The 27,253-nt window shown below is 46.8% G+C and overlaps 1 protein-coding gene across 5 annotated transcripts in view; it reads right to left on the bottom strand.

The window, feature by feature from the left end:
* Window positions 1–27,253, bottom strand: part of NUP214 (nucleoporin 214) — a 103,370-nt gene that overhangs the window by 9,074 nt on the left and 67,043 nt on the right. For 3 of the 5 annotated variants that reach the window (XM_047698766.1, XM_047698767.1, XM_047698771.1), the window contains 5 exons: window positions 25,789–25,850; window positions 21,856–23,670; window positions 20,065–20,135; window positions 7,074–7,227; window positions 21–173 (listed from right to left, as the gene is read on the bottom strand). In XM_047698766.1, the coding sequence (XP_047554722.1) occupies window positions 21–173; window positions 7,074–7,227; window positions 20,065–20,135; window positions 21,856–23,670; window positions 25,789–25,850 (2,255 nt within the window). The remainder of the gene's footprint in view (window positions 1–20; window positions 174–7,073; window positions 7,228–20,064; window positions 20,136–21,855; window positions 23,671–25,788; window positions 25,851–27,253) is intronic. The other 2 variants (XM_047698769.1, XM_047698770.1) reach the window with 2 other exon arrangements.

The raw sequence follows: 27,253 nt of genomic DNA, 5'->3' as shown, positions 1-27,253 counted from the left end.
GCTAATAAGTATCGGAGTACCTGTTTTATTTGGAGCGGAAAACCCGAAGCCTTGGGACGCCACACTTCCTCCTCCAGAGCTGAAAGTGCCGGCAGGCTTCTGCTCTCCAAACGATGAGCCGGCAAAGCCACCAAACGTCTTGGCCCCACTGTTTCCAAATAGATTAGAGGTATCTAAAGAAAGGGGGAACATGTTGAGGGAGATCAGAGTCAGAAAAAAATGTCCTTATCTACTAAGAACAGAAAAGAAGCTGCAGCTAGGCGTTTGAGGAGAAACCAGTGACAAGTCTGGGACTCAAGGGAGCTGGGCCGCGGTGAGCACCTTCTGTGATTTGCTGCATGTTGATGACAAGTTCCTAATCTCTAGGAACCCGGGCTCTGGGTTCCACGGACACACTGTGCACGGGAGCTGCGACAGGGCCCAGGGAAGAGGTTCCTTTGCAGGCACGCATCTGGGCTCCCACACGGCTCCAGTCTAACTACCAGCTTTCCCCCAGGAGGTTTTCTTCTGAAGAAGAGGGCTTGCGCTCACTCATCTCCTCCCAGGAAAACCAGCTTCACGTTTTGTCGAGCTAGAGAAAATAAAGTCGGAGCAAAATCGAAGCCAGCTTAATGGCTTCCAGCTTTTGCTTTTACAATCGGGTTGGACGTGTGCTGTCGCCCGATCTGCTCAGGGAATGGCGGCAAAACAAAGGAAACCATGATGTTCCTAATTCTGATCTGAGGGGAGCTAGAGAGGCCCTGAAGAACGAAGAGGCAAGGCTTCCAGTCTCATTTCCTCTTCCGATGCAGCTCAGGGAAGCCCTTGACCTTTCAGATGCTTATCTAGGTGGGTCACTCGCTCTACACACCGAAGCCATGCCAAGAATGAAAGGAATAAAGGAAACTAATTCTTTTTTTTTTTTTTAATTTTTTTTTTAAAGATTTTTATTTATTTATTTGTCAGAGAGAGAGAGAGCAAGAGTGAGCACAGGCAGATAGAGTGGCAGGCAGAGGCAGAGGGAGAAGCAGGCTCCCTGCCGAGCAAGGAGCCCGATGTGGGACTCGATCCCAGGACTCTGGGATCATGACCTGAGCCGAAGGCAGCTGCTTAACCAACTGAGCCGCCCAGGCGTCCCAAGGAAACTAATTCTTAAAAACCGAGATGGGTAAGAAGAGTGTTTTGTCGGTTAAGAGACGCAAATCTGACCGTTACTGCCTAAGCAGCCACAACCGGAAGCACTTGGGAACGCAACCAGCACGCCATCAGGAATTTCTCCTTCACCCTTTCTTGGGGGGGAGAGGGGAAAGACGACTCACACTTCCCCACCATGTTTGGATGGATGTTTTATTAAAGTAAGTTTGCACCCAAAGAAGGCGGGGAGACGCTGTCCTGAAACAGGCTCTAGGCCCAAAGGCACAGGCGGAAGCAGGGCGCTGAACTGATGCTCCGGGTGGGCAAGGGAGAGCACGAACCGCCATCACCACGAGAGAAGCGCGAACATCGCACGGGCCAGCCTTCCCCCAAGCTGATGAGGGGCTCGCCGTGAAGGTGATGGGAGAGAAGTGGAGGGGAGTAAAGTCACTCCCAAAGTCCAGCTGTTTGAAGAGGTGGCCTGCCACTGACCTGTCAATCCCAAGGTCCCCCATCTCACTCTGCTGCTGACCCTGCCCCTGCATGAGACACAACCGTTAACACTTGTAGTGGTCATGCTCTTGATCGACAATCCAGGAAGTGACTAGCCTTATCTCAGGGACATGACCACCCCAAGTTTCTAGGCACCAGTGCACAGAGCCCTGGGCCACCACAGGGTCATCTGCTCTGCAGTCTGAGAGCCTGGCTAGGAGCGGGCCAGGCACTGACAGCGGGAGAGGCTCACAAGCTCCTTTTCATCACCCCCTTCTGCGGTACCACAGGATCACCCCTCTTCCTTTTGTAGAGGGGTTCGTGGGGGCAAGGTGCTCTTAAGCAGCCCGAGCTCTCTGGCAGTGGGCTAGCTAGCTCGGAGGCCGCGTTTTATCCTCTCCGCAGCAGGACCCTCATTCAGCTGGAGATGCGAATCGGGCCCCTCCGCCATTCCTTTGCTCGGCACCTCAGAAACAGAGGACTGCAACTTTCGGGCTTCCTTAAAGCCGCTGCGGCAGGAACTGGCAACAGCAAGTGTGTTCGAGCAGGAGACCTGGGGCCAGCTGTCCCCTCGGAGAAATCTGAGATACAGAGGTGAAACGATTTTCCCAGGACGATGCTGGGAGACTGAAAGGCCTGAAGTCAGAGAACAGAAGTTTCTGGACATCTTCACCCTCCGTCTTCTCGAGACGCCTTTGTCTGCAGATGCTCACGGTGTTATAGTGGAGTACATGGGTGTTGTGCAGGCAGCCCTGGCTCAGACACCTAGCAGCCGGCGGCAAGGACTTCACCTTCCCAGGTCCCAGTTCCTTCTGAGATAAAGTGGGGACAGCGAGGGGTGTCCGCACCGCTGCTGAGGCTCAGATGAGCTGCCGTGTGCGGAGCCTAGCCGGGCTGATGGCAGAGCCTCAGAAAACAGAACTTCCCCTCTCTGTTTCTTTAACTCTTCCTCCTGCCACATCCCTCTTGTGTTCGATATAAGATGACACAGAACAGATCAGTGGCAAAAAACGTAATCCTTTTCATTTTGCAAAGATCGTGAGAATTAAACCAGTCGAGTTGTAACAGTTTTCGTTCACAGTCTCAGGAGGAGCTCTGCATGTTAAAACGTTTTAGGATTTATTTAAGCTGCTCTGAAGCAAAGTGGCATGAAGCAAGGTCCGCTTCTCTCTGTTCCCGCAGTCAACAACACGCTTCTCGGTTCCTTCCCGGCGGCTCCAAAATAACACAGCTCCTGGCTCTTAAAGTACAGCAAGTCAGAGGGTTATCTTGGCTGTTGGAACAGGAGGCGTCGCAGGAGCCTCTTCACACGTGGGCAGAGCAGCTGTCCTCAAAGAGCTGGCTGGTGACTTCTACTCCCGGGGGTGGCGAGTCCAGGGACAAGTGGCTTCGGCTCTGGGCTTCCCCCTGCCGGCTCGACAGCGGTCCTCTTGGGTCTTTCATTGGGCAAAAAACATTTGCCTAACTCAACATCAGGGTCCAACCCTGCTTCAATTAAGTGATCCCTGATATGAATGTGATACAAACACTAACACGGAGACCCGGTCCCACGTCATTCTGCAGGCCTAAAGTCACTGATTCGAACTCAACACGCCCTGAGAAGGGGGTTCCTCAACAAGCTCAGGCCCAGGACACTTTCCAAGACGTTCTCTGGAAGAACAGTTGTAGCGGGAGCCTTGCTGGCCCAAGAGGTTCTCCCCAAATGGTTTCCGTATCCTCACACAAGTTATGCCTTTCGGGCCTCCGAACGGAAAGAACGTGCTGAGGATGGCTCTCACCAGTGTCCCACGGGGAGGCAGCAAGCGCTCGTGGGTAATAGTGTGTGGTGCTGCTGAATTTTAAGCGACCCCTGAATTCTGAGCGTGGATCTCAGATAGTTTTCGGGGGCAGAGAGAGCAGAAACCTTCATGAGCTGCGGGCTTCTGGATGAAGAACAGGCCGGCTCCCAGCAGCAGTGCTCCCGGCTTGGCTTCCGCCATCCTGGCAGGGGACTAATGACCTCTCAGGGCGGAAGAGGGCAGTGGCAGGACCGGGTGGCCACCAGGGAAACTGCCGAGTGCCCAGCCTGTGCTCAGAGACAGGCTGCACGAGAGCGTGTTCAGTGCCCCCGAGAACGGGCCCGAGGGCTGCCAGACAAGACGCGCCCGGGAGGAGCTGTGCTCCGCTGCAAGGCTAGGAAGATCTCAGGAGGCACCGGGGTGGGTCAGGGTTCTGGAAACATACTCAGACTAAACCCCGGCGGCTCCACACCCCCTCCTGATCCTATTTCCTGATTGGTAAAACGGGGACACGACACTGAGAAGTCCTGCTGTAAGAGGCGGTCAGCCCAACTACACGGGCATGTGGCACACAGGAGGCGTCCGTAAGGATCCGTTCCTGCCACCTGATGTCATGTGAAGGAAGGGAACACAAGGGCTGCAGCATTCCAGAGAGGGAGAGATCACCGGGACCCCGGGGCCCTCAGGCCCAGCTGCACACAGGTGTAGACTTACAGTCACCCTTACAGGAAGGGTGGGTTCGGCAGGGGGAGTGGAGGGAGCAGGGGAGCTCCGGCACCGGAGCGGGCAGAGCGGAGCGGCATGTGTACGGAGGACAGTTGGCAGACCGGCCGACGCCAAGGGAACATGCTGGGGGCACAGGAGAGTGTGCGGGGCAGCTCACAGAGGGCCTGGACGTCCAAGCCAAGGAGCTGGCTTCGTGTCAGTGGGAAGCTGCCAGGCGTTCTGCGTAAGGAGAGTGGCAAATGCAAAGGAGAGTTAAAAACACTCAGCTTGGGGCGCCTGGGTGGCTCAGTGGGTTAAGCCGCTGCCTTCGGCTCAGGTCATGATCTCAGGGTCCTGGGATGGAGCCCCGCATCGGGCTCTCTGCTCAGCGGGGAGCCTGCTTCCTCCTCTCTCTCTGCCTGCCTCTCTGCCTGCTTGTGATCTCTCTCTGTCAAATAAATAAATAAAATCTTAAAAAAAAAAACCAAACACTCAGCTTGGCGTGAATGTCCACATGGCAGGGGAGGATAAGCGGGGAGGGGAGTCTGGGGACAACTGTGCTAACCCAGATGACAGCGAGGACGTGCCTGCAAGGACAGAGAGAAGCGGCAGAGAAGGAACCGTCTGAAAGGCAGAAAGAGAACCAGGAGAATCGGGTCTATACAGCCCAGGAAAGACGTTGTGTTCCAAGTGTCAAATACTGCAGAGTCACCCAAAGAGAAGGAGGCTGCCTCCGGTGGTTCGCAGAAAGCATCCTCAGTTCTGGTGAGGACAATGGCTGTCCCCAGATGCCTTCTAGCTCCTTCTCTTCCCCCGTTCTTCCTCTTCTGCACCTGGTCCTCTGGGCTACAAAGGCTCCTGTCCCTTTCACTATCGAATCACCTTTCAGTTTTCAAAACAAAATAATGTTTAATTTCAGTCTTTTCAATATCTGAAACTTCTCTTACCATAAAAGTAAACGGCTGGCTTACAAAAACCAATGTTTAGGAAAATGAAGACCAGCAGGTGTCTGGTATCAAGAATCTGGTATAATCCTATAAAAATATCTGGTTTACTTTTAAACCAGAATTAAAGAATTAGAGAAAAGGTGTGCCAGTGAACAACGGACTGGGGGCGGAGGAGGGCAGTGCTGACTCGCCATGTGGTCCAATTCCCATGGGGTACACACTGACACGATGGCAGAGCTCAGGCTGCCTAGCACAGGGTCACTGGATGGAGAATTGGACAGAAGGGTGCAGAGCTGGCTCCCACGAGCCAGGGCAAGATATCGCCAGCCCCTCACCGAGAGAAGGCCATTCTCTGAGAGGTAAGGGCCAGGCCCGAAGAGATGAATCACGCAGGAGGAATGGGGATTTTACAAGGATACGACACACCTAAGATTCAACAAAGCTGCTTAGTAACACAGTCTCGCAGACTGTAACCTAAGGGAGAAACCTACGTTTCTAAGTAGCATGTCACCGAGTGCTGCTTCTGTGCCAGATGCTGTTTTGTAGCTACACGTGATCTAGCAGAGTCCTAGATCTGCCACTTTCTGGCCTTGTGACTTAAAATCACCTCACCATTCGGGGCTCACTTCCTCATGGGAAAATGGAGAGAGTGCCACACGAGGATCCTGCTGTCCAAGTATGCGCTGTGGAGCCCCATGGCTCCACGCTGAGGGCGGCGGGGTGGAAGATGGGGAAAGCAAGCAGTGTCTCTGGTTCTTGACCCCTGATTCCAAGCAGACCTCTTTTTAACCTATTTTACATATTGGGCTTCTGCTTAGAAGTTCATCTGCAGAAAGTTTTTGAAAACTACTAGACACAATTTCTAGGATCCCTTCATTCTAGGATTCTTTTTTTTTTTTTAAGATTTTATTTAGTTATTTGATAGAGAGAGAGAGAAAGAGAGCATGTGCACAAACAGGGGAAGCAGGAGAGGGATCCCAGGACCCTGGGATCGTGACCTGAGCCAAAGGCAGACGCATAACTGTGCCACCCAGATGCCCCTCATTCTAGGATTCTGAGATCCTCCCGGGAGACTGAGAGCTGAAGAAGAGATTTCTGCCATATAATTTCACAAGAGGTCTGTGTCTCTTGACTCTAATCTTCCCTTGTATGGCATGAGGTGAACAGTGACACCAAAACAACTGATCAGTAAATCTGGAGACTCAGGATGAAGAACTCTGCTTTGAACTGCATGAGCCTTAACGCGAAAGGAGTTTCTGTCCTGTCTGAGAATATCAGCTCCCGATTCACGAGGACCTTGTGTAGCACAGCAGACGCCGAGATGCTCCGTGTGTGGCATGTTAAACGAGGGAAGCAGAGATGAAGATGACAGGCCCCCACCTTCCCATCTCAGCCTCCATCAGCAGCAGGATTTTTTTAAGATTAAAAAAAGAACAAACAAACCCAAATTTCTTTCATTTCCAACCATGAATAGACAGATCAACAAAGAATTTGAAAAATTAGCTGGAGAAAAAAGTGCCAGCAGAATGATACAGCTTCAACTGAAAATAAGGCAAAAATATAAGAGATGACAAATAACGAAGGCTTTAAGTTTTGGGTAACATTTCTCTGTGGCAGCTGAATTTTCAAACCAATTCCGAGAGGGTACCACACAACGGAAACCCAGATGCTCCTTCTCGCAGCACACCCAGCTTGCTCTGCTGCTCTCATTTGTGCCTGTCTCCTTGCATTCACTTCAAGTCATTTCAACTCTAAGACACAGAGCGATCTGGGCCTTGGGAGAGGAGAGGGGAGGAGCTCAGCGCACAGAGCCTCACCGTGTAGCTCTGCTATCTTTTTGTGATTATATAGGACATCTCATTAAAAAACCAAAAATAAAACTCAAAATGAAAACAGACCACACTGCTTTGATCCATATTATGGGCCTTTTGGACCCCTCTCTTCCCTTTCTACGGTTGTCACCAAAGCTCTGCTAGCACTACGGGGATGACAACGGCATTATGGGGCCGAAGAGACTGGGCAAACGGTCTCAACTTACTTGGGGTGGCTGCAGATCCGAAGCCCCCGCTGGCCGAGCTGAATGGGTTTTTGTTGGCTGCATCCTGGCTGGGTTTCCCTCCAAGGCCACTGAAGAAACCTCCCCCTCTTCCAGTGTTTCCAGACCCAAACACGCTCCCGCTGGAAGAGGGCTGCTGGAAAACAAAAGGGGCAGGAAGTGAGATAGGATGAGAGGTCATCGTCAAACGGCAGGCCACATCCGCGGAAAGGAGGCGCTCACAGCTGGGACAAATGGAAAAAGCAAGAGTACTCTGATTAGTTCGGGGACGGATGCTCTAACCACCACAAAAGACGCTGGACTCTGGACAGAGACTTCCTACAAATCAGAAGTTCTCAAGCTATTCCACACTCACAGTTCTCTGCAAACATGATTTATGGGAGGAGGGGACTCTGAATGTTTATCTACCCCGCAGTCTGCAGTCTCTGCTTGACACGATGCCAGGGGCAGGAAAGCCAACCCCTCAAGAGTTCCCCCAAATGAGAAAGTTGAAAAACATTTCTCGGCGATTTTGAACATGACTTCTTTTGATTCCTAAAGTATTTGGCTGAACTCATCAGCAACTGATGAAAAGTGATTTACACTGTCTTTTCTCCCAATTTATGCACTTTTATTTCATAATGACTTTTCCATACTGCAGAAATAAGCTTAAATTAGCTCCATTGTTGAAATGATGACCATAGCTGAATTTCGTCCAAGTCTGCAAATCTTATGCTCAGAGGATGCTGCTAACTTCGGGCGCGCGCTGACTCAAAGCTGTCTCAGGCACCACATACTTTATTTCAGCTTGGAAACTGGTTCTTAAAGGAAGACCAGTGCTAGATTTGAGGGACCATTAATATTAGTTACATGGGACATCTTCTTGGCTGATAATGTAGAAATAAGATAGGTTTTTAAAGATTTTTATTTATTTATTTATTTATTTGACACACAGAGAGAGAGATCACAAGTAGGCAGAGAAGCAGGCAGAGAAAGAGGGGTAAGCAGGCTCCCCGCTGAGCAGAGAGCCTGATTCGAGGCTTGATCCCAGGACCCTGAGATCATGACCTGAGCTGAAGGCAGAGGTTTAACCCACTGAGCCACTCAGGCGCCCCAAGATAAGCTTTTAGAAATGGATCACTGGGGCGCCTGGGTGGCTCAGTGGGTTAAAGCCTCTGCCTTCGGCTCAGGTCATGATCCCAGAGTCCTGGGATTGAGTCCCACATCAGGCTCTCTGCTCAGCAGGGAGCCTGCTTCCTCCTCTCTCTGCCTGCTTGTGATCTCTGTCAAATAAATAAATAAAATCTTAAAAAAAAAAAAAAAAAAGAAATGGATCACTGTTGGGTGTGCCTTAGTTGGTTAAGTGTCTGCTGACTCTTTGACCTCAGCTCATCAGAGGTCTGGATCTCAGGGTCGTGAGTTCAAGCCCCGCACTGGGGTCCATGCTGGGTATGGAGCTTACTTCAAAAAAAAAAAAAAAAAAGGAGAGAGAGAAATGGGTCACTGTGCACAGGAACCTTATAGAAGTGCCCCTCAAAGGCAGACCCAGGTGTGCCAAAGTCCATCCCCTGTGAAATGGGAATAAAGAACTTCCCACCCGAAACCGGTGAGTCAATTAAATGTGCTAAGAAGCACAGCGCACTTTCCAATAGCGCCTACAATGTAAGCGCAGGCTCGGAAGACAGCTGCCGTCTGGTATGTAACAGCGACGGTAACTGACCAATCGGTAACTGACCAATGACTGAGCACTTTCTAGGTGCCAGGCATTTCTCTAACACTTCACACTGAAGTCACACCTCCAGGGGGCCACCTCAGAAACAACCCCCTAGCGCACCCCCTCAGGGGCACGGCCACCACCCTGGTCCGAACCGCCAAGCCTCGACTTGTCCCCTGTACTACACAACTTAGCTTCCTGCTTCTACTGCATCTCCGCTCACACAGCAGCTAGAGTAACATCTACGAATGGTAGTCAGATCCTTAAATTCATATTGAAAAGTTCTACAGGACCCTACACAATGTGGCCCCTGGCCACCTCTGACATCATCCTTTATCGTCTCTCCTCCCCTCACCCCCAACATGGTCCAATTACACTGGTCTTTTGTACCGGAACACGACAGGCTAAATTTTACTTGGGGTGAATGTACCTAAGGTACTTATACTTGTCTCTAACTCCCTCTTTTTGTCCCCTAAATGTCTTTAAAGCAACAGTAAGTTTACGACAATGATTTAATGATGAGTAAGAGCTTTTTAAAACCTGGAATCCAATCCAATCATAAAAGCATGGGCTTTGATAACCAGTAGCCAGACTTCGAAAGGAAGGCAGACATGGCAATGAATTCATGCAGCATGTAGAAAATATCAGACTGTAGCTGACTTCCATGCATCAGACTGAAACACAGTCAACTGCCAAAATGTGGCTATTTTCACCCTACCAAAAAATGGCAATTTCAGATGTTTAAACTGTAAAAATAGGATTTAAATAATGGCTATCTGCAGAAATGAATGGAAGGGGACACAGAAGTGAATGTGAATTGAGTTACTACATCCTCATAAATGGGTTAGAGAGAGTCTCGTTCATTTTAATTGCAATAGATTACAACAGTTTTAAAATTTTAAATTATGGAAAATCTCAAAAGTATAAAAAAAGAAAGAATATAATGTTCCTACCCCATGCCCATCACCCAGTTTCAATGAACTCACATCCAGTTTCAGTTTTATCTAAAACCCTTTTACTTCCCCCATCTTTTATCAGCATGAAGCAAATCCTAGACATCTTATCATTTGAACCATTGATTTTTCTAGTATAATTTCTAAAACATAAACCATAACCATACCATTGTCATGCCCCAAAAGTTGACAATTCCTGAATATCATTAAATAGGGAGTTCCTGTTCAAGATCCAACCTCATAATGTCCAAAAAAAAAAAATCAAATCAAGGGGTGCCTGGGTGGCTCAGTGGCTTAAGCCTCTGCCTTCAGCTCAGGTCATGATCCCAGGGTCCTGGGAACGAGCCCCACATCGGGCTCTCTGCTCAGCGGGGAGCCTGCTTCCTCCTCTGTCTCTCTCTGCCTGCCTCTCTGCCTACTTGTGATCTCTGTCTGTCAAATAAATAAATAAAATCTTAAAAAAAAGAGAAAACTTTTATATGTTTGCAATAAACTATCTGAAAATGGAAGTAAAAATTCCATTTTCAATAATATCAAAAAGGGAATAAATTTAGGAATAAATTAGAAATAAATTTAACAAAATCAATGTAAAACATATCCTGAATACTATAAAACATTGTTTAAAGAAATTAAAGATGATCTAAATGAATGGAAGGATACTCAGTGCTCATGGATTGTAAGACTACATTTGATGGAGAAAGCGCATATTAAAATAGTTTAATTTCATAGAGTTAGTACTATGAAGAGAATAAAGCAGTAATTAGGAAGAGCAATTTAGGTTACACAGTCAGGAAAAGCCCTTGTGAAGAAGTCTCATCAGTGTCTCCATTTCCTTTTTATATTTGTTTCTTTGAATTAGGATCAAGTCCAGTCCACACGTTGAAACTGCTTTGATAGGTCTCCCAACTGTCTCTCTCTATAGATGACCCTTCTGTGTCTCTCTTACTCTTGTTGTTTCTCATAATTCAGTTGTTCTGTAGAATTTCCTGTGTTCTGGTTGCTGACTGCATTCCCATGTTACAGCTCCTAGGTTAACTTGGTCCCCCAGCCCTTGTTAACTTCCTGTGAAGTAGGAGTTGGGTCTGGAGGCTTGAGATTGATTTGATTTAATCTGATTTTTTAAACTATTTATTTATTTGGCAGAGAAATCATAAGTAGGCTGAAGTAGGCAGAGAGGCAGGCAGATAGGGAGAAGCAGGCTCCCTGCTGAAAAGTAGGTTTTCAAAAATATTCTTGCACACTTCCACTGTGAACCCATTTATTAGTTCTGCTAGTATTTTAGTGGATTCCTTAGGATTTTCTATATACCTGATCATGTATCTGCAGATACAGAGTTTTACTTTTTACCTTCTAATCTAGATGCCTTTTTTCCCATTTTCTTGCCTAACTGACCTGGCGAGATCAACATAAGCTTTTGATTCATCCATACGGTTGCATGCACTGGTCACTCTTGCCTTTACACTGCTGAGTAGTATTCCATTAAAGGAGTACGCTGCTGCTTCCTGCTCTCCTGCCAGACATCTGGACTATTCCCAGCTTCGGGCTGTCATAAACAAAGCTGCTATAAACAGTAAGCCTTTTTGTGGACCTAGGTTTTCAGCTCTTTTGGCTAAATACCAATGACTGGAACTGCTAAACCACAAAATTAGTGTCTATTTAAGAAATTGCCAAATGGTTTTCCAAATTACCGTTTTATAATCCCACCAGCAACACATTAAGAGATCTATTTGCTCTAATCTCCACATTTGGTTTTGTTAGCTCTTAAATTTTAGTAATTTTAGTGGCTTTGGGGTAGTGTCATATTGCGGTTCCAAATTACATTTCTCTGATGACTAATAATGGCGGGCAAGGTTTCAAGTGCTTATTGGCCATTCATATACTTTGTAAAGTATCTGTCCAAGTACTTTGCTTAGTTTTTAAAGTTCTTTATATATTCTTTACATATTCTAGACAGAAGCCCTTCATTTGACACAGGCATTATAAATATTTTCCCCCAGTTTATATCCTGCCTTTTCATTTCATAACAACATTTTGATGAGCATTACTTTCTAATTCTGATGGGAGTCTACTTTTTAAATTTTCTTATTTTATGGTTAAGTGCTTTTTGGGTTCTAAGAAATCTTTACCTAATAATGGTTCCTTAACAGTGGCACTGATATTTGGGCTGGGTAATTCCTTGTTTTGGAGGGTTATGGAATGTTCAGCAGCATTCCTGGCCTTTACTCCCAAGATGCTGATAGCACCCCCTACTCATGAGAACCAAACAGGTCTCTGGGCATTGCAGTTGTGAAATTCCCCCCACGGGGGTGGGGGTAGAACTGATACCATCTGAGAACCACTGGTCTACAAAGGGAGCAAAGAATATTCTCTGCCTTTTTGCTCTGGTTATCATACATTTATCATCTCCCCATAACCACGTAATACATTATTTCCCTGTATGGCCTGAGTCTTTTTAGCTGCTTTAGAATTTTTCTCTTTGTATTTGGTTTTCAGAATTCTGCTTATCTATGATGTGTCTAGGTGTGGCCTCTCATATTTATTCTGCTTAGGGTTCACAGAGTTTCTTGGATTTTTGGATCCTTGTTTTTTCAAGACATTTGGAAAGACTTGGCCATTTTTCTTCAAATGTTTTTTGTCTACTCCATTCTGCCTCCTCTCCTCCAAGGACTCTGATGACAAATACAACAGGATACCTGATACCATGTTACACAGGTCACTAGTGTTCTGCCCGGTGGTTTTCTCAGCGTGAGATTCATTAAAAAAATGCTGTTCACTTATTTATATATTAATTTAAAGCAGGATCCATGCCCAGCGTGGGGCTTGAACTCACGACCCTGAGATCAAGAGTCACACGCTCTACCCACTGAGCCCGCCGGGTGCCCTTTTCTGAGCTTCATTTTAGATCATTTCTCCGTGTTTGAGTTCCCTGTACTTCTGTAGTACTCACTCTGCTGTCACGTCTGTCTAGTCATTTTTAATCTCAGATACTAGATTAAACTTCGGATCCAGATCCAGACTTAGTATTCATTTTTATAACCGCCAATTCTCTGCCGAGATTTCGAGCCAACCGTTCTTTCCTTCTCTAAATCCTTGAGCACGACAGTCACAATAGTTATTTTAAAGTCTCTGCCTGCTAGTTCCACTCTCCGGATCATCCATACAGGTTGTTTCTTGCTGTTCTCTAATATACGACTGTGGATGCCCCCTTTTATTTTTGCTTTTTCATGTTATATGTAATATTTATGCGGTATTTGTGTAAAATACATACATGCATATATTTTGGTATACAAGACTTTGCGTGTAGACCAGTGGCGTGGGGACTGAAGAACACGGCTCTCCTGCAGCACGAGAGGCCTCTCTTTCATTTGTATCCCAAAGTGAGTATGCAGTCATTCACATTTCACTAAGTGTTGAGTCAAGCTTGAAGAATGAACTCACCTCTGTGTTTGCTTAGGCTTTAAATTATTTGTCACAAGGCTGAGCCTGGAGCCAGGAGGCAGCTGGGCTGCAGTGTTACCTTTGGATTCAACAGTTCTGGGCAGTGAGAGATTGCAGGACTGTGCAAGTTCTTTCTGCTTTTCGGTCCTGCCTTTGTTTCTCTTCTCTTGGCAAAAGTGGGGGAGGGGTGGATAGGGAAGATTTTTATATTAAACAAATTACTGTTGTACCTGTAAGCCTTTCAGACTCCAATCTGTTTTGTTGTTTTTAAACAGAACAGCTTTATTGGGATATAATCCATATACCCTAAAACTCACTGATTTTAAAGGATAAAATTCAATGGTTTTTGGTATATTACATTATTAGGTTAAGGCTGCATCGAAGTATCATTGTTATTTTAACCATGTAAGCATACAATTCAGTCGTGAGAATTATATTCACAATGCTATGCAGTCATCATCACTACCTATTTCCAAGATTTATCTTTTCTTTCCTTTTTAAATTTTATTTGGCAGAGAGTGAGCACAAGTAGGGGGAGCAGAAGGAAGAGGGAGAAGGAGAAGCAGACTTCCCGCCAAGCAGGGAGCCCAATGAGGGGCTCGATCTCAGGACCCTGGGATCATGACCCGATCTGAAGTCCGATGCTTAACAACTGAGCCACCCAGGCGCCCCATATTTCCAAGATTTTTCATCGCAAACAAAATTCTCAACCACTAAGCACTAACTCCCATTCTCTCCTCTAATAGCCACTGAAACCTCTAATCTACTTTCCTGCTCTATGCATTTAGCTGTTCTAAATACTTCCCATACTCGGACTCATACATTATTTGTCTTTTTACGCCTGGCTTATTTTGTTTAGTCTAATGCACTCAAGGTTCATCCACGTATATATGAATCAGAACTTCATCCCTCTGGAAGGCTGAAGAATATTCCATTTTATGCACAGACCATATTTTGTTTATTCAGTCATCTGCTGATGGGCATCTGGGTTGTTTCCTCCTTTTGGCTACTGTGAGTAACGCTGCTGTGAAGACTGGTGAAAAGCGTCTCTTTGACTTCCTGCTTTCAATTCCTTTGGGTATATACCCAGTAGTGGAGTTGCTGGGTCATATGGTAATTCTAAGTTTGGCCTTGAGGAGCCACTGACCTGTTCCACAGTGGATGCGCCATTTCACACTCCAACCGGCAGTGCTGGGCTCCGTTCCTGCCACGTCCTTGCCAGTCAACACCCGTTATTCTCAGGCTTGTTTGCTTTTTAAGTAATAGCCTCTGAAAGGGTGTGAAGTGGTATTCTCATTCTGGTTTTGATTTTCATTTTCCTCATGTTTGATGGTGTTTGCACGTGCTTACTGGTCTTTTAATTTACTTGTCTCCATTGCTGCCAGTAACTTCTTTTAGAAGGTGACGAGACTCTTTTTTTAACTCCCCCCCCTTTTTATTTTTAAAGATTTTTATTTATTTGTCTGACAGAGATCACAAGTAGGCAGAGAGGCAGGCAGAGAGGGAGAGAGAGAGAGAGGAGGAAGCAGGCTCCCTGCTTAAGCAGAGAGCCCGATGCGGGGCTCGATCCCAGGACTCCGAGACCATGACCTGAGCTGAAGGCAGAGGCTTTAACCCACTGAGCCACCCAGGCGCCCCTGCTGCCAGGAACTCCTGACTCCTCCTCTAGCCAGTACATCAGCAAGGCCTCTCTTCCACTTCCCAAACTCAGACCTGACATGCGCCCCCAGAATTTGCTATACCATCACACTCACCTACAACGGGCTCCCCTCTCTGGAAATGAATTCCACAAGGCTTTCTGCCGCTCCTGAGTCCCACTGTGACAGATTACATTTTCCAAAGGTGGTCACTGTGACATTTCTAGACTCATGTGCTCTTCTAGGGTAAGAGGTGAAGCCTATCACCCTCCTTTTACACCTGGATGGGATTCTGTAACTGCTTTGAAGAAAGGAATGCAACATAAGCGATGGTCTCTGACTAGGTCATTAAAGGTTATCTATCTCCTGCCTGGCTCCCTTTCTTTTTTGAAATTTCTCCTTGGAATCCAGCCACCACATTGTAAGGAAACAAGGCCACATGGAGAAGCGAAGAACTCCGGTTCCATTCTGAGCCAACGGCAAAACCAACCACGGGATATATACAAGTGCCACCAGGTTTGGGGGAACAGCATGAGATAATTCCAATATCCGTAGGATAAGTGTGATTATTACACTATCCGGATTTTGCTTGGTCCCGTAACAGGAGTTAAGGTCTTCTGCATCCCAGCCAGAATCTGCCTTGTATCCTTAGATATTTCTGAGGAGACTCCTCTATCAACCGAAACTGCATTCGTTTTTACAGTGCTTCTCATATGCTAGCCACAGTCCTAAGAACTGGGGATACAGCAATGAATACAACACAGAAGGCCCCTGTCATTAGGAAAAAACCTATAGACTTGAATTTGTGGCCCCTCCAACTGTAAACGTAATGTCTGCCACAGAAGAATATGAGGGTGGGAAGGGCGGGGAGGAGTAACCAATACAGAGTTAATCACAGTAAGTTTATTGTCCCTTAGCTCAACATCATGCCTGTGAGTTCCCCCATGCCACTCCAGTTCGGTCACTTTTGTAGTTGAATAAAATTCTCCTACAGAGTAATACAAATTCACCTATCCATTGGAATACTGGTCAGCATCTAGGATTCTGGTTTTTGGTTACTAGAACATTGTGGCTATGAACACCCCTGTATCCTGGGGCCTGTGTGCATGAGTTTCTCTAAGAACACACCTAGGAGTTGGCACTGCCAGTCTCCATTGGATCATGCCAAACTGTTTTCCAAGGTGGTTGTACCAAATGACACCCTCACCAGGAGTGTATGTCAATCTCCTCTGCTCTGCATATTCGCTGGCATTTGGTATTGTTGGGCTCTGAATGTTTGCTGTCGCACACATGTGTATCTCTGTTGGTTTAATGTGTATTACTAATTGACTATCCTTCTTGGTCTTCTAAGTAACTGTTATTTACTTACTATGTTTTCTCATTTCCCCTTCTTTAAAAAACTGTGATAAAATATACATGAAACTTACTGACTTCAGCATTTTTAAATGTACAATTCAGTAGCATCAGGTACGTTCACAAGGCTGTGCAACCAACAGTATCTTTTTTTTTTTTTAAGATTTTATTTATTTCTTTGACAGAGAGAGATCACAAGTAGGCAGAGAGGCAGGCAGAGAGAGAGAAGGAAGCAGGCTCCCCGCTGAGCAGAGAGCCCGATGCGGGGCTCGATCCCAGGACTCTGGGATCATGACCTGAGCTGAAGGCAGAGGCTTTAACCCACTGAGCCACCCAGGCGCCTCTACAGTATCTTTTTTTAATGAAATCTTTTGCCTGTTTTCTTTCTATTGTGCTTAAGTTCATAAATTTTATGTGTAGAGAGCTCAATGAATTTTGAAAGTGTTTACAACAGTCAAGATAGCAAACATTGTTTTAGAACTTCAGAAGACTCCTCTGTACCCCATGTTTTAATGCCCTAACAGTACCCACCGTTGTCATTTCTATCATGCTAAGTTTTGCCTGTGTCTGCCTCTTTACGGAGTGTCATCCAACAGTACGGACTCTTGGGTCCGGTTTATTTCACTTAACCCTACGTCTGCGGGACTTACCCAGTTTGTTTTGTACACGCACACATTTGATTTCACTGCTTTGCAGGATTCCACCGGATAAATATACCTCAACTTAATTATCCGTTCTTCAGCTGATGTGCATTTCGGTTGTTTCTTGCTTTTAGCTATTATGACTATGTTTCTATGAACGTCCTTATTCTTACCTTCTAGTGAACACAGGCCCTCGCTTCTGCTGGCTACGTATCCAGAAGTAGACATGTCGGCTCAAGAGGAATTTTTTGTGTTTCCAGCTCTGATAGTGCCAGGTGGTTTTCCAAAGTGGTTCTACGGATTTACACTGCCTTCTGCAACACATGAGAGTGTCTAGTTGCTACACTCCTCACCAATATTGGGTATTGTCAGCCCTTTCAATTTTAGCCATTTTGGTGGGGGTGTACTTTTCTCTTTTTGATTTGTATTGTTTATATATTCTGAATACAATTACTCTGTCAGTTTTACAGGCTGTAATTTTCCTATTTCATGGCTTGCTTCACCCTAAAATTAAGAGAGCCATAATTTTAGTGAAGTCAAATTTTCCTTTTGCCTTAAGAACATCCTCTAGAATTTCCTTCAGGTCTGCTAGGCATAAATTATCCCAGTATCTGTCTGAAAAAGGTCTTGATTTCCACTCTTTAGAGAGGTTTCTTTGGTGGGGTTTAGAAATGCTAGGTAGTGGGGTGCCTGGGTGGCTCAGTTGGTTAAGTGACTGCCTTCGGCTCAGGTCATGATCCTGGAGTCCCGGTATCGAGCCCCGTGTTGGGCTCCCAGCTTCACGGGGAGTCGGCTTCTCCCCTCTGACCTTCTCCCTTCCCATGTTCTCTCTCACTCTTTCTCAAATAAACTAACAAAATCTTAAAAAGAAAGAAAGAAAGAAAGAAAGAAAGAAAGAAAGAGAAAGAAAAAGAAAGAAAGAAAGAAAGAAAGAAAGAAAGAAAGAAAGAAAGAAAGAAAGAAAAATGCTAGATAGCTAGACTGTCTCTGGCTCTGTCACCGCTGAGAAGTCAGCTGTGAGCCCCACTACTGCTCTTTTGAAGGTAACCCGTCTTTTTCCCGAAGGCTTTTAACATTTCATCTTCCTAGCTCTGCAGCTTCACTATGGTGGGTCTTGGAATCTGTTTCCTTTCACACATTCTGCTTGGCGTTTGTTGGACTTTAGAATCTGTGGGTTACTGTTTTCTACTGGTTTGGGATATGTGTCTTTTCTCTGATAGTCTCACACTTCCTTTCTCTTTCTCTCCTCTGATGAAACGTGTTAAATTTCTCTTTTCAGATTTTGCTCTCTCTTGTGTATTTTCCATCTTTTTTGCTCTCCATGATGCATTCCAGGTAACTTCCAGTTCGAGGGCCACCAAACTAGAGTCTGTGGGCTCAGTCCAGACTGCTGTTTTTGTCAATAAAGCTTTATGGAAACACAAGCACGCTCACTCAGTTACTGTCTGCGGCTGCTCTCGTGCAGCACCGCGTAGCAGCACCGAGCAGCTGGGACGGAAACAGTATGTGATTCTCTCAAAGCCTAAAACAGTTACTATCTAGGCCTTTACAGAAAACATTTGCTGATCCCTACTATAGAACTGTTCTCTTCAGCTGGATCTAATCTGCTGGTTTTAAATTTTAATTATATTTTTCTAGCAGTTCTATTTGGTTTTCAATGTAGCTAGGACACTTCTTATCTTCTACTCTTTACCAGTATGTTTAAGTTTGCCTTTTATTTCTACTAAACATGCAAAAAACAGCGCTGTTCTGTAAGTCTAGAAGTCTTTACAAATATATGTCTGATGTTTAGCCTGGCCCTTGCTCATAGTTCTTTCCTTCCTTTTGTGATTAATTTAGGCGTGGGAATCAGTGTCCTTAAAACTGTCTGCAGCCTAGAGTGAAGTTACTTTTCTTCAAGGTGGGTCTATGCTGCTTCCGCCAGACATCCACAGACACCACCATCCCAGGACCCTGCCAGGCTACGTTCACAGGCGGAGACCAGCAAATCTGGAGACCCAGTTCATTGTGGGGCAGGGTCTCTTTCAGACTCCCTTCTTTGTGCATATCTCAGCTAGTGATTTCTGCCCCTTTGCCCTTTGGGGTTATTAAAAAAGGAAATTAAAATGTTCTCAGATTAATAAATGCCCTCATGGCAACATCGGCTCTTATGCTCCCATCACTTCTATAGGGACCCATTTTCTTTTCATTCGACTTGGTAATATACCTTATTAGCTTGCCAGTGCTTTGAAAACTGTGGTTTTTATGTTTTATCCACCATTTTTAGATGTTTCCAGTGAGGAACTTGGTTTACATGACTTAACCTGCTATTATCAGCTGGGAAGTTTCACTTCTCTCTGCCACAGATCACAGACCAGGGCAGAGCCCGTCTTCGAAGGAAGGGGAGCACAAAGAAAACGTCTTCCTGAAGATGGGGCAGAAACATCTAATAGGTCTGCCACTTCGTTAGTTAACGGACACGTGCCAAGCCCACCTTCAGAAAGCCGCCATTGTCTCTGACACAGAGGGCCTTTCTTCAGAAGGACTCCTCAAGGGGTTACTATGATCTGAAAGCAGCTGGCATATGACGTAACAGTACATTTATCTCTCTGGGCCCTCGCCGTCCTCATCTGTGGGATGGGGACAATAACAGCCCCTACCTCATAGAAGCAGTAATGATTACGTGAGTCCATTTATGTAAAGCACTCGATACTATGCCCACACGTAGACAACCACTAGCTGGACAAGCTCAAGGAAGTCACCAAAAGGAGGGTATATAGCTTAGTCCAGGGACCCTGGATGGTATTGGTTACATATTTTTCTTGTTGCTTAAATAACCATTTAAAAAGGCAGCTATTATTAAATTATTATTATTATTATTATCAAAAGGAAGCTATTCTTAACTTCAGAACCTTAAAACACACACACATACACACACCCCACACACACAAAGGCTGAGGAGTGGACTTAGCCCATGGACTGTGGTTTGCCAACCCCTGCTCTAGCAGAACGGGCAGAGGAGGGATGGAGACCAGGCACTGAGCTTTTTAAGTGCTTTCCTAGAGGACTGTCAAAGAAAGGTCAAAACCAGTGATTCTCTCGAATCAGAGGCTGAGATTTCTGCTGCCCCAAGGGAGCTAAAGAAGGCCGAGCCTGAGAACTACGTGAGGCTGTTCACTGACACTGGGCACACGGTAGGAACTGCTTACATTGTATGGGAACAAGGTGGATGGGTCTGCTACATGTTGACGTGAACAGAGGCAAACATATGTTATTTACCTGGCCAAATACTGTTCCACCAGTGCTGGCTGCTTGACCAAACAAAGAACCGGTATTACTAGACCCAAAACCTGTAAAATGAGAAGAGAACAAGTTTAATTTGGATAACTCGTTCACAACATCAAGTATTTTGTTTGTTTTTAAATGGCATTCTGGTGTACTAGGACACCCGATAATACATCACCTCATTTCTTTATAGGCAATAGAGAACATTATGAGTAAATAAAGACCTTTGGTCATGGCTAACATTTCATAGTAGCAGAAGCTCCAAAGTCCTGAGGACTGAATCCTTGTCTCCTACTAAACCCTGGTGGGTTTAGCGGCTGATAATTTTCCTTAGGCTTAGCTGTCAAGGAGTCTTTCCAATGACGAACTTAGTATCATGAGTAGTTTTACTCCCTGGTTTCCTCTGATCTCAAATACGAGATTCCTTCGGGGTAGTTCATCTTCCTTCTGGGTGGCTTGAGATGGTTGAGGCACTGCTCTGAACAGGGCCTGGGAAAACTAGGGGAGGGGACTGTGTATTTTACCCAAAGAGCCCTAGACAAGGAGTTAGAAGGCTGGAGTTCCACTCTGATCTCTGTCACTGATCTACGTAGCTGAGCTCAAGCGAAATTTAATCGCTCATTCCTCCAGGCCTGGAGCAGACAGCTCGGCTACCTGTCTGCATTGTTACTGAAGGAAAGATTTCTTCAGAGGTTCTCAATTGCGTTCGAATGGTTTGATTACGCTTGTGCGTGAGGGATTCTCAAGTTCAGACTTCAGAAAAAAGGATGCACCCGAGGGCGTGTCGAACACCCTTCTCTGCAAGACTCCTCGGGCTTTTCCCCCTGCCTGCCCCCTCCTCCATGTCATCACACTTCCTGTAAGTTCCACGAGCCAAACAGCCTCCCGACACGTGGCAGGTAGATCTCAGGACTGTCTTTCAGCCCTGTGTCCTTGTAGCTGAACTTAGTGGGAGCTTAACAAACATTTGTTGGAAGGCAGGCAGGAAAAAACTTCCTTCCTGATAAACCGAGCCATTTTCAAATAAATAATCACCAAATGAACGAATGAGCAGTTATTTGAAATCTTGCCCACCAAGAAATCACTAATCCTTGTTTCTTCCCCCCATGGCCTAACTGCTCAAGAAGTAAATGCCTTTCCTAAGATAATGATCACAGAAAGTGAAACTTAGAAGCTATTTCAAATTATGCTATTGAAAACTTGGGTAAGTAAAACAGCTGCCAAAATCAGACACAACTGACATTAAAAAATAGTAACATTTAAAGATTTTTGTTTTAATTACGCGGAAAATAAGAAACAAACCCAAGTTTTCACACGTCAGGATCTGCCCTTCCGACAAGCAGCACGGCATCAGAGGAAGCAGGATATCAAATGCCGGCAGGCAGCGGACTAGGACAAGGTGCTCCGGAGTCTGGTTCTGGCTCCATGACTAGCATCTCATGCCATGAGATCGGTCTCCTCGAGGCCAAATTTAAATTTAAAGGTTCGTATTTATGCGTCATTCATTACTTGCCATGACCTTACACTAAAGATGCCTGTGTTTTCCCCACGCAACAAGCACTCTGGTGGCTAAGAGACTGGAGCGTCTGCTGAGCAGCAAAACTGCAGTGACGGTGACAAGGCCCAGGATATTCCCGAGGCCACCGGGTGCTCTTAGGACCCTTCTTGAATTTAGAGTCTTTCTTTTGTGTTCCCTTTCTTTTAATTCGAAAGTACTACAGGACTTTTGCAAACGTTTCCAAATAATGTGGAGGAGAACAAAGGGAGTCTTCTGTAAATTCTTACCTGAAGCTTGACAAAAGCTAAACCCAGAGGATGATGCCGTTGTGGTGGTGGCTGAGGTGCCACCAAACACAGAGCCTCCCTGCCCAAAGCCAGGACTCTGCCCGAACGCAGGAGGGTTGCTCTGGCCGAATAGCACGCCCCCCGTGTTGGCAGAAGACTGGCCGAATGAGAAGGAGCTGGAGCTGCTGGTGCCAGAGGAGGCACCAAAGACGCTCCCACTGGCGGACGTCGGGCTGGAGGACACAGGCTGGCCGAAAGCAGGCGCGGAGCCGAACCCAGGCTGACTGAAGGAAAAGCTGCTCGAAGGGCTGCTCGTTGACTGCCCGAAGGCCGGGGCCTGCCCAAACGTCGTCTGTCCGAAGACCCCAGTGGCTGAGCTGCCGAAGGCAGGACTGCCAAAGCCCGAGCTGCTGGCCGGCGGTGTGGCGGTTGCCGTGCTGGCCACGCCGCCCGCCTGCTGCCCAAACAGGCTCTGGGTGGTGCTGGCCGCCACCTGCCCAAACACGGGGGTGGCGGAAGGGGCAGTGGCCGTGTTGCTGGTGAGCTGGCTGAAAGCCGAGCTAGAGCTGGCAGCAGGCGGCTGAGTGAAGACAGAGGAGCCCGAAGTGGCGGTCCCAAATGCTGCCGCCTCCGTCGCTGGGCTCGAAGCAACGCTGGCAACAGAGCTGGAGGTCGTTGGGGGAACCGGGGTCTCAATGGCCACGGGGCCGGTGCCTGGGGCCGCAGCGGCCGTGACAGCGGGCTGCCCGGGTGCCGAGAGCACGGGAGTAGGAGATGCCGGCTCCGTCTTGACATCAGGGACCACAGACGCTGCCGGGGTGGCCTCTGCACTGGGGGCCACGAGACTGGGACCAGACGCTGCAGGGCCAGGGCTGCTGACCGCGGGGGGCACAAGGGCAGCTTCTTTTTTAACGGAGTCGGACGCCTGTATAGGAGCTGGGGGGAGGGGGGCTGACGGGTGCTGCCCGAGAAGCGAAGCTGTGGATGCTGCAGCCTCGCTGCTGTCTGGATTCTCGGGTGAAGCCGAGGACGTGGCCTCCTCTGTGTTTTTCGCAGAGGACACGGGCAGGGTGGGAGCGGACACTGGGCTCAGGAGGCTACCAAACGACAAGGTGGGGAACGAGGTGGGAAGGGGAGTGGCAGTTGTCGCTGATGGAGGGGTGGACGGGGGCACTGTACTACTGGTCTGCTGGCTTCCAAAGGACAAACCGGTCTTGCTGCCACTTGGGGCCATCCCGCTGAAGCCGCCCACCACGGGGGACGCCGTGCTGGTGAGGGGCAGACCGCTGAAGATGCCAGTCGACGAACCGCTCGTGCTTGTGCCGGCCGCCGCCGGCGCCCCTGCAGCAGCGGTCACAGGGGAGGTCACGGCGGGGTCTGCGTGCTTCCCTAACATGGGAGAGCCGGGAAAACTAAACCCCGATGGGACGGCTGACGTCGTGGTCGGCTGGGCGCTAGTCAGGCTTGTGGACGGAGCCTTAGCGGCTGGCTTTGTAGCATCGTCTGCTTGGCCAACACGCAGTCCTGAGAAACTTCCCAGGGTCTCTCCAGCCAAAGAACTTGGAAACAGAAGCTCTCCCAACTTGGACGGTGGAGTTTCCAGCTTGCCAGAGGCAGCAGAAAGAGCAACTCCAGAAGGGGCCGCTGGCCGGTTGCTGGAAGGCGCAGGCTCAGCGGGAGAGGCTCCGGCGCTGGGTGGCGCTGTCATCCCAGACGGGGGCGAGCTTTCAGCAGTGGGCTCGTAAAAGGGTTTGCCTCCCCCGCCAAATGAGAATGCGTCGAGCTGGTGTGACTCCTTAGTTGGGGGTGTAGCCCCTGGAGAGAAAAATAAATTAGAAAGTGGGTTGGACTTAGCAACACATGACCTGTCACATTCCCACGGACTGTGTCCAAGCCCAGGTTCTCTCTCCCCTTGACACGGTCGGGATGGCTGTCCTGTGACAGTGCTCTTCCTCGGGGAAACAGAGTACATGCTTCTTCACAGCAGGGCTGGCTCTGAGTGAGCTCACCGAGGTGAGAAGGACAAATATCCTTTTGATGACCGTTCCGTCATTATGACCGTTCCGTGTTAACAAATAAACCATCCTATCTAGAAGGCATGAAATTCACAGCATTATCCCAAAAGAGAAATAAAACGGCATCTTCTCTCACTTTCCCCTGTGTGTGACTTCCTTAATAACACTCTTGACGCCATGCTTGTCCATGGACCCCCCTGGCCACTTGATCCAAAATGGAATCTCCTCCTGTGTCTTTTATGGGCCAAGAAAGTGTCAGTCCACAGACAATTATTTTCACATATGATGTAGGGCTACGTCCTAGTGCTCACCTCAGGAAGCAGCTCTACAGAGGGCACTATGGTCTAATGGTCAAGGACACGGGCTTGGGAGCTGGGCACTCTGCCACTTGCTGGCGGTGCAACTCTGAAATAGTTACTTTACCTCTCTGGGCCTCAAGTTCCCCATTTGGAAAATAAACACAGTAACAGTAGCTACCTCAAAGATCTGTTACAAAGATTAAATGAAATATTGGTGAAGCCCTGACAAGGCCTGGTCAAACAGTAAGTAACCAAAATTGGATAGTTAAAGGTAAAATTAACCCACTACAGTGTTTATTGACGTTTCTAACTCCATATTGTTCTTGGGAAGGCTGCAAAGCCCCAACTTCCCATGTACAATTTCCCGAAAGACCCTGTATCACTGCTGTTGTACTATTACTTATGGTTTCAGGTTGTTTCTATTCTTGTATTAAGTAAAACGTTTACAGAATTACCACTGCATTTTATGAGTTTTTTACTTATGGCTTCCGACAGTTATTATTTTGTTCCTCTTAATCTTTTTATACCACTGAGTTGTTTTTCCTCTAGAAAGTAGGACAGGGAAGAGATGGGCCTCGAGGGTACTCTGCCATATCTAAGTGGGCAAAGGTTACAAAAACAGTTTAAGAATCACTATTCTAGAAAGGAAGGAAACCACCCACCCTTTAAGTGCCACACACAAATCAGGTTTAGGAAGTCTGCTAATGCTTTCGGCCCCCTAATCTCCCTCCAGATCTTAAGGGATCCCCATTTTACTAAAGCCTCCACCACTTAGGTTGGCACACAGAAAGGACTCAAAAAATATCTGTTGAATGAACAGATGAAACATGGCCAATGCGTTATTTTAGGGAAAATCTAGAAATGGCCTAAATTTACCAACAGGTAAATGGGTTAAGTAGTTCACGGCATACATACAAGATAGAAATTATGTAGCCATTACAAATAACACTTATATAAGATTTCCAGTAATACTGGAAAAGTTGAAAGGGATGGTGTTAAATGAAATAAGGTAGAAGACAAAAAACCCAGAAGCACATATGACAGAAATGCAGTAACTGAGGGGTACAAGGCATGATTCTACAATATATCACTTTCATAATAAGAGCTTGTTTTTTAAAACAAAAGAAAAATAAACTTAATTGCTTAAACTAAGAACTGGAAGGCACCTAAAAAACACATATGGTTTCTTTACAGGTCCTAAATTCTTTTCAACATTAAAAACACGCCAGTTGATAGATACGTAAACAACACACCAGTAACACACCAGAGGACCAGTGTGTTTGCCAACACTTTATGCAGGAGAGAAGATGAACGGTCTCTTACTGATAAGAAGATGGAGCGAGACATTTTAATTCACCCGTTAATATTCACATTGAAAGCACAGCCTTGCTTTTCCAGAAGCAAATCCTTTCCTTGTTAATTTAAAAAGTCAACAGACGCCCTCCCCTTTAGTTTAAATCCAGCTTATTCTGAATGCACAACATCGACACCGAACTTACTGCAGATGCGTTAAGCAAGACTCAGCAGCAAGGAAAATGTCGACACATCTGTACGAAAACCCAGCATTCGTTTAGAGGAAACACAAAAGGACGGCTGCGCCCCGCAGAGAGAGACCGTACCTTGTGTGGTGGTGATGTTAGAAGACGGGGTTGGTGTGATTATCCCAAAATTAAAGCCAGTCCTAGGGAGCGTAAGAAGAGAAGTTAAAGAGGAACAAATACCTGGGGCACAATATTGCCCGTTTAATGTCACATTTTACAACTTAGTCACACGATCTATCTGCTCATAGGAATTTACAACTGAGAAGATAAATGACAGCAGAGTGAAAGTATGATCTCAGAGGGAGTCAAGGGCTCAGAAGAACGGCCGGGCCTTCCATGGCAGAGTCTGGGTGGGGACCTGCGTCCAGGAAGCTAAGGAGCAGCCATGGAAATGCACCGGGAATGTCCATGCAGGCATGGTGGCGAGGGCAGATGGCATGTCTCGTGATGGAGGCAAGGGAACCGGGCCAGGGAGAACCCCATAAAACCCACCGCAAGATCAGAGAGCTCGCCAGGAGCATGCCACACTGCCAGGGGGCAGGGAAGAAGGCAGGAAATAGAACCCACCACCCCTGCTGTTTGGACAGAACTCTTAGTTCTCAGCTGGGAAAATTCGGTTCAAAACCTTTCCAGACTCTTTTTATCAAGCCCTCTCTCCTGTTGTAGATTTTCTTTAAACTGTGAGTAAAGACACCATGGCCAAAGGAGAAAATTCAGCACATGCGTGAACCAGAAGAGACTACTCACTGTGACAGAAGTTCAAATAGCAAATTTAAAACCATAGTTCCAAAACATGAAGGGCCAAGCGTGTCAAACAGTATTATAAGGATTTCGGTTTCTCCTACCCATCCCTGCCTTCCACGAATGGACAAAGCCCATCAAAGAGGATGTGTTCAACATTTTATCATATTTAAAAAAAAAAAAAAAACCCTTTCTTTGACCCAGCCTCGGGGAAGGAATTTTATCTAACAGAGGTAAGCCACTGACCTAGTGACCCCAACTTTTGGGAAGATTATCTGTTTACAGAAGTGAGGATTCGCCTTTGTGAAAGTAGCAGTAACTCCTGGCACTGACCTACTCTTCAAAATTGGCTCCAAACTATCTTTGAGAAGTGTAAAACACAGTGATTGACAAAAAGAAGAAATAATATATAATATCCCCCCTCAAATTCTATTCTAACCCCCTCCTTGCTCTTAACGTGTTAGGTTGAATGACACGAAACACATTCACATCAGGGGAGAGACCGTGGTTAATTTGATTACAGTCACAAAAGCATGAAATGGAAGAGCTCCAGAAGCTCTCCTAATGGAACTGAGCACGCAACCCTCCAATGGCCAAAACAAAAATCTTTGGACAGGTTTTTGTCTCTACTCCACAGAGCCTAGCTCCCCGCTGCAGGCACCTTCCATGGGATCCCACACAAGTGCCCCAGCACAGAGAAGAGCCCTCTGAGGTTAATCCAGGCTCCCATGGAAGAAGGTTAGAAGACATTTGCGAATTTAAAAAGGACTCAACTTTATAAGTACAGCCATCATTACTTTTA

Source organism: Lutra lutra, chromosome 13 (assembly GCF_902655055.1).
Source record: "Lutra lutra chromosome 13, mLutLut1.2, whole genome shotgun sequence".
Taxonomy (NCBI): domain Eukaryota; kingdom Metazoa; phylum Chordata; class Mammalia; order Carnivora; family Mustelidae; genus Lutra; species Lutra lutra.
This window is presented reverse-complemented; position numbering and strand designations above follow the sequence as displayed.